The sequence below is a fragment of the Acinonyx jubatus genome, chromosome F2, assembly GCF_027475565.1.
Source record: "Acinonyx jubatus isolate Ajub_Pintada_27869175 chromosome F2, VMU_Ajub_asm_v1.0, whole genome shotgun sequence".
Lineage (NCBI taxonomy): Eukaryota > Metazoa > Chordata > Mammalia > Carnivora > Felidae > Acinonyx > Acinonyx jubatus.
This window is the reverse complement of record NC_069394.1, coordinates 30599592-30613173: the sequence shown is the minus strand read 5'-3', so window position 1 is coordinate 30613173 and position 13582 is coordinate 30599592. Positions and strand designations below refer to the sequence as shown.

The window sequence follows — 13582 nt, the reverse complement described above, 5'->3', positions numbered from 1 at the left end:
AATTACCAGGGTATTTTTCTTGGATGACCCATTAGCAAATTCATTTTACTGCCATTTTAACTAGGCCAAGGTTAAATATTTATTCAACTATCTCTCTTCAAGTTGAAGAGATCCAGTGGCTCAACTTTGAGAGCTGCCTTCTCAAACCTATTTCTGTCTAGAGACTGATGCTCATTGACTAATCTGTTCCTGAACTGGCTTAAACTTGCAATTGTACAACTGAAGTCCAAACAACAGGTGTATGACCTCTGACAAGCAGATGACAAAATGAGATTACACATATAAGAAATTTATTAGGGGGAATGCCTGTAAAGGAAAGGTGGGAAGAAGACAGAGGTGTCTAGGAGCACCTTCTGACTAGGATGCAGGTCTAATTACAGTGAAGAAGAAAGGGAAGGAAAGAAGATTGAGTGGAAATCCTGGCCTCCAGGGAAGCTGTGAGAAAGTTCAGCAAGGCTGAGGGAGAGCCCTTAGCCAAAGTCATGTGTCAGTGGAGTCCAACAGCTCCCAGGGGCAGGTCTGACTAAGTATTGCTACTACAACGTGTCACTGGGAATTGTGCCTTCTGCATCATCATAGTGATGGATTTCAGAATACAGCAGCTGGGGTCATTGGTCAATGAAACCCCCACAGTAGGAGACTGGAAAGATGCATTTTTATGGCAATAAGAAATGGCTTCATAGCTAACTTATTTGATGGAAAGTTAAGGAAGAAATGGTTTAGACAAGTTTTGCCACATTAACTCAATTAAGCTACCTGAGGATAAGGATTGCTTTACTTATTGTATTCTATACAGTACCTATTAAAACCTCTTGCATTAAGAAGACATTCAAAATATACCTTTTAAAATTTGGTTAAATTCCATTCCTAAGACTATGGTTCCTATATAAATAATTGGAAATTAGAGGAAACATAGGCTAAGTGTCTAAGGAACTGCCCTATAGTTAGTTACACAGCCAGCAAATGGCAAGGATAACACTGGATTCTAGGATCACATGAGACAATGTGCAGGCACATGGCAAAATGGCAATAATTGGTGGTGCCATCAGCAGCAGCAGAACAGCAACAGCAGCAGTATCCTTATCATTTATAGAAAACTTTCAGCTGCTACTATTAGGTTCACATTACTTTCGTCTTTTCTGATTTCCATCTTACCCTCTGCTTGGACCCATTTAGTTTCTACAACCTTAAAGAGAGAAAGGAACCTTGAGAGAGGCAGAATAGACACAAAGGGAGCCAGTAAGGCATGTAGACTGTGATGCCAGACTTCCTGGGGTAAAATTTTTGCTCTAACATTTACCACTAGTTGTTTCACTCAGGACAAATTGCTTCACCTCTCTGGATTTCAGTTCCCACACCTTTACTATATTTTTTTCTAATTTTTAAATTTTATTTAAATTTATTTAAATTCTATTTTATTTAAATTTAATTTTTAAATTTAGTTTACATATATTGTAATAATGATTTCAGGAATTCAGTTTAGTGATTCATCACTTACATATAAGGGATGATGGTGGTACCTACCCCACAGGATTTTTTTTTTAATTATTAAGTAGCTAACATATGTAAAATTGCTTAGAACAGAGCCAAACACCTATTAAGAGAGGTGAATGCTAATACAGTTTGTCTAGTAGTGTACCTCTAATCAAAATAGGCCCGTGGGAGAAGTCAGAAATAGACTTCCACTACAGGAAGGGACATGAATAATGTCTGAAACTAACTCCTTCATAGTGCACACTTGGAAAGAGGAACTGGAAGTAAAGGAGATATTGGTATAAACTGATAACAGAGTGAGAAAAACACTACAAGCTAGGCTGAAGAGGAAGGTATGGGCATGGTGTTGGCACCTGATTCTCACACTGTGGCTAGCAGGGTCATTTAGACGTGCTCATTATCTATTTCTTTTCTGATTACGGTGCTTGTTAAACACGTAAGTATTTTTAATTGCCATTACAGTAAAACCATGTTTCTGCCACCTTTTGTTAAGTTCTGGAAGGTCTAGACAGCGGACTAGAAAGCAGTAAGTTACTTGTCTTTATACCATTATCATGTAAACGTTAGAACACTAAAATATGTTGCAAAACCATTGATAGAAGTTCCTAAAATAATTGAGAACCTGAAGTCAGTGTAGGAAAAGTAGCACTTACCAATGTGAAACAAAGGAGAATGAACATGGAACAAAAACGTAGGAGCATACTTGGATAGCCCAAAGGGTCTATTCGTTTATAAATGCTGATTATTAAAGAATAGAATGCATTTAGATTAAGAAACAATTCAGGATTCATTCTGCAAACTTGCCCCTGCATCTGTACTTGAGTGCACTTGAATGGCTATGTCTAAGTAGAACAAACAAGGCCTGTTGCAAAGGTTCAACAGAGCACCACATGTATACACATTCACATGAAAACAGCTTTACAGTAGCACAATTAGAAGACATTAAAATTAATATGAAGGGGTACCCAGTTGGCTCAGTCAGTTAAGTGTTCAACTCCTGCTCGGGTCAAGATCTCACAGTTTGTGGGTCTGGCTGTGTACTGACAGCATGAAGCCTGCTTGGGATTCTCTCTCTATCCCTCCCCCACTCATGTTTCCTCTCTGACAAAATAAATAAATTAATAAATTTAAAAAAATAAACAAAATGCAAATGAAAAGAACTCCCAGGATTTACTTCTTAAGGTAGAACATAGTTGGTCTGAGCTACTGTCTTCCTTCTCTACCTGTCTCTCATCACAAGTTCTGATAGATTTGTGATTTTTAAGATATTTTGCAGGTTTTAGCTATCTTGAAATTCTTCTTGGAGTAACTAATAAACTTTAATTGGCCTTTAATGACTCTTTAGTTTTAGCTGTTCCCTGTAAGGCCGTTTTTTTCCTACAAATTTTCTGTACTATTTTCCATAAAGTACATATTTTTTAGCCTTAAGGATGCAGAACAAGTTTTTATCTCTTAAAATCTAATGTACAATTTGTACATTAAGATGCTGACAATGGGACGTTCCCCCCCCCCCCCCACCATCACAACTCCAACTTCTAGGTAGAAAATGAGTAAAAATAACTCAAAAGGATTTGGGGGATGGAAAAAAATAAAACACTGCCATGTAAGTCATTAAAACTCATAAATGTATAAAAATTTCAAATATTCACTCAAGTATGGTTGTGTCAAGTATGGTTGTGTTGTTTCAGTTTCTGAATATACAGAATGCTTTGTAGGAGAAGGTGAGTATTCTGTTCTAAAAAAAAAAAAGCAAGAGAAAATACTCTCATATTATTTATACCATAAGAAGCCAATGTTCATAGATCACCATACTTGTTTAGTATGATAATAAATGATTATATAAAGTCTCATACTTTTTAGTTATAACATGTAGCTTCCCCTTCCCCATCCCCTGTAGTTATCTGATAATAGTGTGCAGCAAAAAATACTTTCCAAAGCCCATGTGGTTTACTGCTCCAATGTAATCCACATTTAAGTTCTTATTTAGTTAGTTTAATTATTAGTACTACTAATCCAGAGAGATAAAAAAAGGAAAGGAATGAGAGTGCCGATTCAACTCACTAGCTGTATCAGTGTGAAAAATTGCTCAAAATTTCTGACCTCTTGTCTGCTTTGAATGGTTTTCATAAATATTATTTGTACATGGGAAAGCTGTTTGTATAACATATAATGCTCCATCCAGATAAATTGTCATTGTTATTTATCTTTAAATATCAGTATATGATCTGTGATGTCATTAACAGAAACAAAATAAAATGGAAATAAGGTTGCATCTTATTTTTTAATTTATATTGTTAAAATAATTAAATAAGGAGACTATTAGACTGAGGTGGCTCTAATGCCTCAGTAACCTACATTAAGTAAATCAAAGCCTAAGCCAGAGTCAGTGCATCTGAATCGAAGAAAATGAAAATTGAGAACAACCAATCACAAACAGCCAGCTAGGCTTCCTGAAATAAGGCCACTGCTTGGGTTCTCATCAATCAAATAATTTCCTTGATTTGCTTCCACATCTTCTCTGTTACAACCTTTTCTGTAGCTCCCACAGTGGAATGTTCCTAACCACTTTTAGCTAAACGCTGCTCAATTTCAATTGATGTATGCCCAAATAAACTCTTAACAATTCAATGTGCCTCAGTTTATCTTTTAAGAATTTATTTCAGCTTCAATTCCAGAAATCAACTACACTAGGATAGAATCATCCCCTGGGTTTCAGAATAGTAATGGGAACAACTACTTCCATGGTTAAAATGGGACCAAGAAATCATTTTCAAATCATCAAAAAGATTTTCACTGAACTGTAATAGTAGTTTTGTGACAGTGCTGACTAAAGGGCATTTTATTGATCTGTACTGAAATAAGTATGATTGTACATAAAGAAGTATGTTGTTGTCCATGGCACTATATATATATATATATATATATATATATATATATATATATATATATATTATATATATAACTACACATTGCTGCTAAGTTAATTTTGGTTTTCCTGTGTATCTACTGAATGCATAAATACTCTGCAGGTGCCATATGGCTAGTGTATTATTAGAGGTGAAACAAGACAGGTCAAAAATGTACATCAAAGGCACCAATTTGACCCAAATGGTTATTTTGTTTGACACATATCATATCATAGTTGGTAGCTGCAGTGTTTATTTGAATTTAAATGCTGATTAAGTCCTTTGCCAGTCCTGTTTTTGCAAACACACACAAAGCTACATCTACCAACCTTCATTAAATCAAAAGAAACATGCATAGCATGTCAGGCAGTCATTGTTGTTATTACCAATAAACAAAAATGTGTATGTTTCCCCAATCTCAGTGGTTGAAATGTGCTCTGTGTTTATGGAGTATGCTAAGGGGGAAAAATTCTGCTCAGTTAAGAGTTTGTCGACTCTGGCCCAGGGGTGTACCTGGGTCTCAACATCTGTCAGCTTTCTGGTCTGTTCTGCGGTCTGAGAGAGAAGGCTGGTTCCTATCTCGAGCATGGTGGCCGTGTGGTTCTGGACTGCATTCTGCTGTATCTGGGCCATCTCCGACTTCATATTTTCCACAATGTAATTCTCAATCTGCAAGAGATAAAGGACAAAACATACTACATTATAAGCAAAGCTTCTCAGTTGGAGCATGTAATATTTACAATGACAAAACAAGACACAGCTGGCAAATCAGCCATCTGGCAGGGATCCTCTGCATTTCTGGGAGTTGGGAAATGGGAGCAGAGCACACAGGGACCCAGTTGCTAACAAACTCCTTATATACTGATACATATATATAATCCTCACAATCATAATGAAAATTTGCTCTTGGATAGTGCTTTCTTATTTTCTACAACTCCTTCAATCCTTACTGCAAAGATGTGAGTGAGGTACAGATGGCCTCATTGTTTTGTGTGATTTGTTTTGGTTTGCTTTTATTTATGGCTGAGGAAACAGAATCAGACAAGGTCAATGATGAGCCCAAGGTCACCCAGCAAGAATGCAGCAGCCTTAGCACGATCATTTAAATCTAAATCTTGGTTCTCTGGTCTTTCAATAGACGACATTGACCACCGGTCTCAGAAAAACTCAGCCTCCTGCTTTCATTCATGTAATGAAAAGTAAAAGACCATGCTGGGTTAGGGGAATTACACAAGCAGTGGGAGGAGGGTGGGTGCCCCAAACACAAGCTTTTAAGAGAATAGTCAAGTATAGGCAACAGTATACAAAATGAGCTGCAGAGCCACGGAATGAGCTAAAACCATTCTCAGTGCTCCTTTGAAAGCTAAAAAAAATTAAAAAAGCAGAAAAGCACTGAAAGTATAAGCTATAAAGCAGCATTTGCCCTCCTTGCCTTGGGTAACATTTAGTCCTCTATGGTGCCATCTTAGGGAATACAATGGTTGCAAAGTAAATTATACCACTGGGGTCAGGGGGAATTCCTAAGTGACACTCTGAGGGAGGTTGTTAGACACCTGAGAGAATAAAGCTAAGTATAACCACGCTTGAAAAACACAGAAGAGGCCTGCACCTCCCTGTCAGTGCACTTAATTCTCCCCCACCACTGTGTGGTGACTACATTTTATTACCCAATTACACATATGGGGAAACTGCATCCCAGAGAAGTCAGGTCCAAGGCCACACACCACAAAAACAGCCAGACTTGGATTTGAACGCTGAAGTCCTTAACTTTCATACCAACACTCTTAACCACTTGATAGCTCTGCCAAGTTGTTCTTCATAAGCCGGGTTCCAAATCATTAACAGCTACGTGATTTTTACTGATTTAGTGAACCATAATGCATCCACTATTTTATAATCCATAGTAATATTATTGTCATGTAATAAATAAAGTCTAAACCTAAATTCCCCTTTGTGCAACTCTGGCAGTTCACTTTCTAACACCGTCTCTTGCTTATTTCTATTTATCAAACATAAATCTGCCCCAAGGTAAAGAAAATGAAAGGTTAGAATCAAAACTCTTATTGTTATTAATAAATTCTGACTATGTTCTTGGTCAATATAAAGTAACTCCCCTTCATCCTTTATTCCCAAAATTAGAAGTAGAGGAAAAAAAATTCAACTTACAAACATTTATTATAAAACAAATATAACATTGATAGGTTAGAATAGCTATCCAGAAACTATCTTGACAAAATGTAAGGTCTAAACAAAGCCACATCTAACCTTGGCTTTATTCCGATTGAACTAACATATTTGAACAACAATGGAAAGGTAGTGGAAAGGTAGGTCGGAGTATCAGGCATCTGTTGTCTTGGATTCTGCATCATGTTTTCCTTTTCCTCATAACATCCTTTAACTCTCTTTTTGGAAATTATGAATGAATATACTCTCAAAAATGGCAGGTAAATCTTCATGGAGGTGATTACCTGCCATTTACAGCTGACATTTATCGATTGTCTACTATGTGGTAGGTATTGAACTAAGTACTTTCTTTTTATAACAGCACTTAAACCTTACAAGTTTATATGGTATGTATTGTTATAGCTGCTTTATAGGTTAGACTATTGAGGCCTACAAAATCCACAGCAATTTTCCCAAGAAAAACAATAACTCAACTCCCAACGCCAAAACCCATGTTCTCAATCTCTAACCTATTCAGCTAAGTACTATTTAATTACTCTACATACTATTGTGTAGTTCCTCGACCTTGTATGTTTATCAAAGCTACATGGGAAGCATTTTTTAAATGCAGATGAAGGTACAAGACAACAGAACACTGAGTCAGAATTTTCATGGGTATATACTAGACAACTATGTATTTTATACGCCTCCCAATGTAATTCTAATTCAGGCAAAGACCAGTGCTTCTCAAAGTGTGGTCCACAGAAGAATTACCTATATGAGATCTGTTTGTGAACAGTGTGACGTGAAATGAGGAAACTGTGTCAGAAAGCAAATTACCTACATTGCTAAGCACACTATTACTACGTGTATGTGTGTATGTGCATGTAAATATAGGAGCAAGACTTTCTCAATGAAGAAAGTGATGCTGTAATGCTTTAATTTACATTCTGGAATTCTGGAGCAAGCTTCTTAACTTGTTTGCAAAACGACAACTTCCTTGAGTAGCAGTGATTTAGACTACTGAATTTATTCAATGTCAAATTCCCTGCTTATTAAGAAAGCTCAAATAATAACTTGGTTTCCTATGTAGATTTCTCTACTGAGAGAGAACTCACTCAGCAGTGAGCTTCAATATAGATCTCTGTGATAATTATACATCAGTTTTTTGGTTGTTTATTTTAAGGAGCCTCTATGCCCAACGTGGGGCTTGAACTCACAACCCCAAGATCAAGAGGTGCGTCCTCTACCAACTGAGCTAGCAGGCATCCCTATACACCAACTTCTTATGCAGTTGGTTAGTGGGAGTTATTTCCCAGAGCTCAACTTGCTCTGGGTGTAATACAGTTATGTGTTTCAGTCTCCAATAAAGGAGGACACCCTCTGGCATATAGTGACTACATCAAGGATCAGCTGCTTTGTGACTCTATCTATGTTAGCTCCTATCTCTCTATTCTGTACTACTATGCTTTTTTTTTTTAACTGTAAAAGGTAACACCAGTAAAGCAAAATACCTGCTTTATGTAAGCATTCATCACAGTCTCCAAATTCTGCTGACCCTACTGTAAAAATATGTAAAAAACCTATACTAAAATTCTTATTTGGGCTGCTGTGATGAGTAACATGAATATAACTCTAGTTAATTATTTTTTAATTAAGTGGGGCTGCTTTCTGTAGGAGTAACTGCCTTTTAATACAAACGATAATGGCACATTTAAGTAGCAAAAACCAGATGTAGTTGATTTAAAGGCTGAGGAGGGAGGCAGAAGTCAAATATACAATGTGTGATTAATAAGGAGGGCTACTTTCATCTTATCTCTCAACATTCCTCTGTAGATGTATAACTGTGAAATCCATCTTGATGTGTCATATCAGCCAAGTTCAGAAAAAATTTGTAACAAATTTGATTGTCCTCATATTTTCCCTACTGGTTTGAAAAACATGTTCACAGACTATGATGGCTACTTCAAGTTTTAATATTTTAGAAACATCTAAGATGTCAGTTTTAAGCTTACAAGTTGCTGACCGCAAGACCTGATAGATTATAAAGTAGGAGACTCCCAATGAATCATAAAATTATCTGACTATACTGCCATTCTCAGTGTCTGACTCTAGGTAAAGTACTGGCCAAAAAGCCAGCATGAGAAGGTACGATGGTATTAGAAATGAGATAATGAACAATAAATAATGTGTAAGCAAATAAATAATGTTACATTTGGTGATTTAGTGTTTACAAAAAGCTTTCATAGACATTGTCTGACTTGATTCTTATGCCAACCCTACATGCAGGGTATTGACTCTATTTTATGGTTTAAGAAATAGGGCTCAGAGGCCTTAGGTGACTTAATGGAGATAAAAGGAACAACTCAACTCTACCTTCTGATGTTCCACTAGCCTCAGAGTTGCGGGAACTGCTCTGTTGTTGGACTGGCTGGTTGACTGATTGGTGAATGAACGATTGATCGCATTTTTAGCCAGCTCACTGAGAATTAATTTACTCATTCCTTTGAGGAAAACATGCATCATGAGAGGGTGATTACTTCACTCCGCTTCACCATATTGGAGGCCAAGTTTATTTGAAGGGAGTTGAGAGGCTCTAGGGCCAGTTATGTTGGAAGTTTACTTTGCTAGCATTTTTAATACAATTGGTCATTAAAAATCCTTTCCTCAGCTCCTACCTTTTTTTCTTAGTATGTAGTTTATAACATATTTGTTTCCTTCCACCCATTACGTTTCTTGCAAGCTATTCTAAAATATAACAAAGAGAATAACAACAACAACAACATGTTAAGCCCCTACTAAGGTTGGGTATGTACCAGGTTTTTATAAACATGTGGCTCACTGACTCCTTATAACAGTCCAGGCACTGTATTATGTGTCCTTATTTCACTGACAAGGAAACAAGCTCTGGGAAGTTAAGTTTATGATCACACAATGAGTCGGTGAAAGAACTGGTATGTTGCTTTGAAAGAGGCTAGATGACCCCGCAGGTTGTGCCTGATTCTAAAGAATAGTCAGTTATCAAGCACAAGCAAACTACCATCAATGTCATAGGCAAATTCCAGTAACACATAATATTCATTCAGGGAATACATAAAACAGAACAGATGGGGAGAAACTTGTTCAAGGACAGATAATTTTTCATTTTTTTAATTTAATCATTTTCACACGGATTGGTGACTGTAACATTCTGGGAAATGTTATAGGGGGTAAGAAAGCAAATATACAGTCAGCTGTGCGACAAGTTGCATTAATAAACAAAAATATTTTTAAGAAGTCAAGATTATCAGTCATTTGTAGTTCAGTCATAAATCACTTGCCCATGTCTTTTGCCCAATGACTAGCAGAGAATTAATGCTATTATTTTCCATGATGAGACAGAGTTTTGAGAGAGCTTTCTTACCGGGTCTTCAAAATTCTTGCTGCTTTGTGTTCATGAGAACTAAAATCTGTGTGATATTATGACATGCTTGCATATGAAATTCATTCTCTATCATTTCACTTCAAGGGCTCTCTTAAATAACAGCATATCTTAAAGCACAAAGAATAGAATTTCTCCTTGTAATTCTTAAGGAAAAAAACACATTTTAAGCCCTATAAAAATTGACAAAGGCATTGTTCACTTAAAATATGTTGTAGATTAAGTGGACTCTCATTGAATGTTGGTGCATATGGTATTACTCAGTTATGGCAAAACAACCGTGAAATAAAGTAAAAGGGTAAATATGGAAAAGCAATAAAAAGGTAAAACAATGCAAAAAATGACTTAAATGTTGATAGTTTTATCTAATATCATTGTTTCATAAATCAGTGGCAATACTGAAAATGCAACTATATCTAGGTTTATGGTTTTATTAAAAAGATGCCTGAGGCCAAATATATTATTTGCAAGAATTTCTATTATTAGATCTCCCAGTATATTGCTTCTTTTACCACATGGCAAAGTATAATTGTCTTTTTAGACAACAGATCTATTTAGCAGACATTTGAAATAGTTTCTGTGCTGATATGTATGACATGAATCCCATTTCTCATTTTGGTATCTAAAGGAGCACTTAACTATTTATGGAAGAAAGAAACCATTAGAATCAGTGAGCTGGAAGAGACATTAAATATCATGAACTTCAAAAATCTCATTTTACAGATGTGGTGACTGAGGTTCAAAGAGGTTATAGAAAACAAGGTGAAACAACTAATTAATGTCAGATGCCAGGTCATGTCCACTCAATGTGTGGGAAACTTAGACTTACATCATCAGGTTGGGTCAACAATAATGGCTGCCAGTATTATTGGCTCACCCCACATTTCCCAATACAGTTGGTAAATACGCTGGTGGAATTTACCTCTGACTACATTTCTTCATGTAAATATTATTATCTCTGTTTGACAGGGAGAAGCTCTGAGCTGTTGAGAATAATGTGAGGGTATGTTTGTTATATCACCTGCAAAAGAATAGTAGCAATATCCCCACTAAGGTTTAGAGAGAAGCTAAGTTATCAAGGGCACCCCAGAATATCCCATATGAACAAATTCTTCTACAATAATTTTTCTTGGCTCTGACTTTTAAAAAAAATTTTTTTGTAACATTTATTTATTTTTGAGACAGAGAGAGACAGAGCATGAACGGGGGAGGATCAGAGAGAGAGGGAGACACAGAATCTGAAACAGGCTCCAGGCTCTGAGCGGTCAGCACAGAGCCCAACGCGGGGCTCAAACTCACGGACCGCGAGATCATGACCTGAGCCAAAGTCGGCCACTTAACCGACTGAGCCACCCAGGCGCCCCGGCTCTGACTTTTTTAAAGACCACATTTTTGTGGTTGCTGCAAGTGGTCAGTCACATATAGGATCCAGAGTTGGGTCAAGACCCAGGAAAGTCATTCTCTCTTCATATATAAAGAAACGCGATATTTCCTATGCCGAAACACACTTTACTAGCCTGGCATCTCTCTTTTACACTCACCTTCACTTACACTCACCTTACACCCAAAAAAATTCAGAGTGATGAAATTTTAAAAACATTTGTAAGTGTCTACTTAATATTTCCCTTTACATGTTTTTAAAAGTAGTTGGTATATAAAAAGCACACTCAGTCAGGAGTGAGGTTATCTAGATTTTAATCCAGGTACTGTTGTTGATTTACTCCATAAACTTGGGCAAGTTACTTAAATAATTTGAGTTTTAGATCTTCATCTATGAAATGAAGGTCTGGATTAGATTATTTATAATGCTCAAAGCTCTCAAATTACTTGATTTAAAATTTCCCTTATAAAGTAACAGTATTCAAGATTTTAATTTTAATTTATCAAAAATTGAAATATGGTTGTATATATCTACATCTATAAAATATATAATACATATCCTTAATGGCAATTAGGAAACAATCATATAGGAACACAATACGAAAGTCTTGGATCATGTCTCTATAGCAGGCACATATGTTTTAATATAAAAAGTTAGAATTTCTGATTTCCTTAATCCCCAGGCACCATTCTGTCTAAAATATTTTCCTTGTTTGTCTTTCACCAAAAAACCTGGCTTTCTTCCTAGGTTTCTTATATTAATGAATGGCACCACTACCACCTACCCATTCATCCAAGCCACAGGGAGTCATCTTTTCTTTTCCTTGCCTTCATTTTCAACAATCAATCAGCACCAGACTGTGTTGCTTCTGTATCCTGAAGAGTGCCTAGATCCACCCCTCTCTCCACTTCCCTTTTGTCCTACCACATCTCTGTATCCTCACAGGCACTAACTCAGGTCAGACTCTTGTCATGTTTCTTCTGGATTTGTTTTGGCCCTATAACTGGTCTCCTGACTCCAGACTTCCTCCAGTCCATCATCCATGGCATAACCAGAGGGATCGATCTAAAACATTAATTTGTCGTCATCACGCCACTGCTTAAACTCGACTTCCACCGTTTCCACTACCTGCAGATAAAGTCACAACCCCTTAATCAGCATAGAAGAATCTGATCTGGATTCGGCTTCCCTCTCCTTTGCACTCTATGCTCCAGACACATCAAATTATTTTTCCAAGCACACATTTTCTTCTGCTTCCATGCCTTTGCATATGACTTTGCTCTGATTGACATGTTCCTTTTCTACTTCACCTTCCCTTTTCATAGGCTAGGTCCTGTTTTTCAAAACTAAGTTCATGCTTTTCCTCCTCAAGGCAACTTTTCACGACTCTCCTCTCTGTAATATCCTTCCTTTGTATATTTCACTTCTAAAGCATCCTGTGCTTTTTTTTTTTTTTTATAATAGCACTGTCTCCAGTACACCACTAGCTCCTTGAGGGCAAACAACTGCTCAGCTTAAATAGAGTAAATTTATTTTAATTTATTTTTAAGTTAGCTCTATGCCCAGGGTGGGGAGTGAACTCATGACTCCAAGAGCTCCATGCTCTACGGACAGAGTCAGCCAGGTGCCTTTAAGTAATTTAAATAAATTCAAATAATGCATGAATGAATGAATGAACTTGTACATGAAAATACTAACAGCCCCCAATTGTGAGCTTAGCCTAGTTACATTTGTTTCTGAAAGTATGAAAATCACATTAACAATTATTAATGATGCCTCTCTGAATATCAATGGGACCAATGTAAATGATGCAAAAGTAGACAGATCTGAAGACATGTATCTTCATTTACTGAACCACATAATCCCATCTTTTTTTATTGTTCCTTCCTTACTTTTTCTTTTCTCAATCATCTTGTTATAGGTAATTATTTAAAGTAAGTAAAATCCAGCAAACACAATGGAAACTAACATGTTTTAATCACTGAGCTATACAATGAAAGCAAAAGAATGTATAAAACTTGATTCTGGTGACTAAGACTAACTATAATACAAGTATGTTACAAGTACTAGAATAAAGGTACAAATGTCCTGCCCACCTGCCTGTCTGATGGGGTAGGATGAAGGAAGAAATGAAACCTCTAAGTCAGGGAATCAAGGAAATCTTTCCAGAGTCAATCCTATATGAATATGGCAGAGACGGCATACACTTCTTACATC

The 13582-nt window shown here is 36.6% G+C and overlaps 1 protein-coding gene across 4 annotated transcripts in view; it reads right to left on the bottom strand.

Annotated features, from left to right (window-relative positions):
• Positions 1–13582, bottom strand: part of ANGPT1 (angiopoietin 1) — a 240978-nt gene that overhangs the window by 94457 nt on the left and 132939 nt on the right. For all 4 annotated transcript variants that reach the window (XM_053208648.1, XM_053208647.1, XM_015070434.3 and 1 more), the window contains one exon: positions 4914–5069. In XM_053208648.1, coding sequence (XP_053064623.1) covers positions 4914–5069 — 156 coding nt within the window. The remainder of the gene's footprint in view (positions 1–4913; positions 5070–13582) is intronic.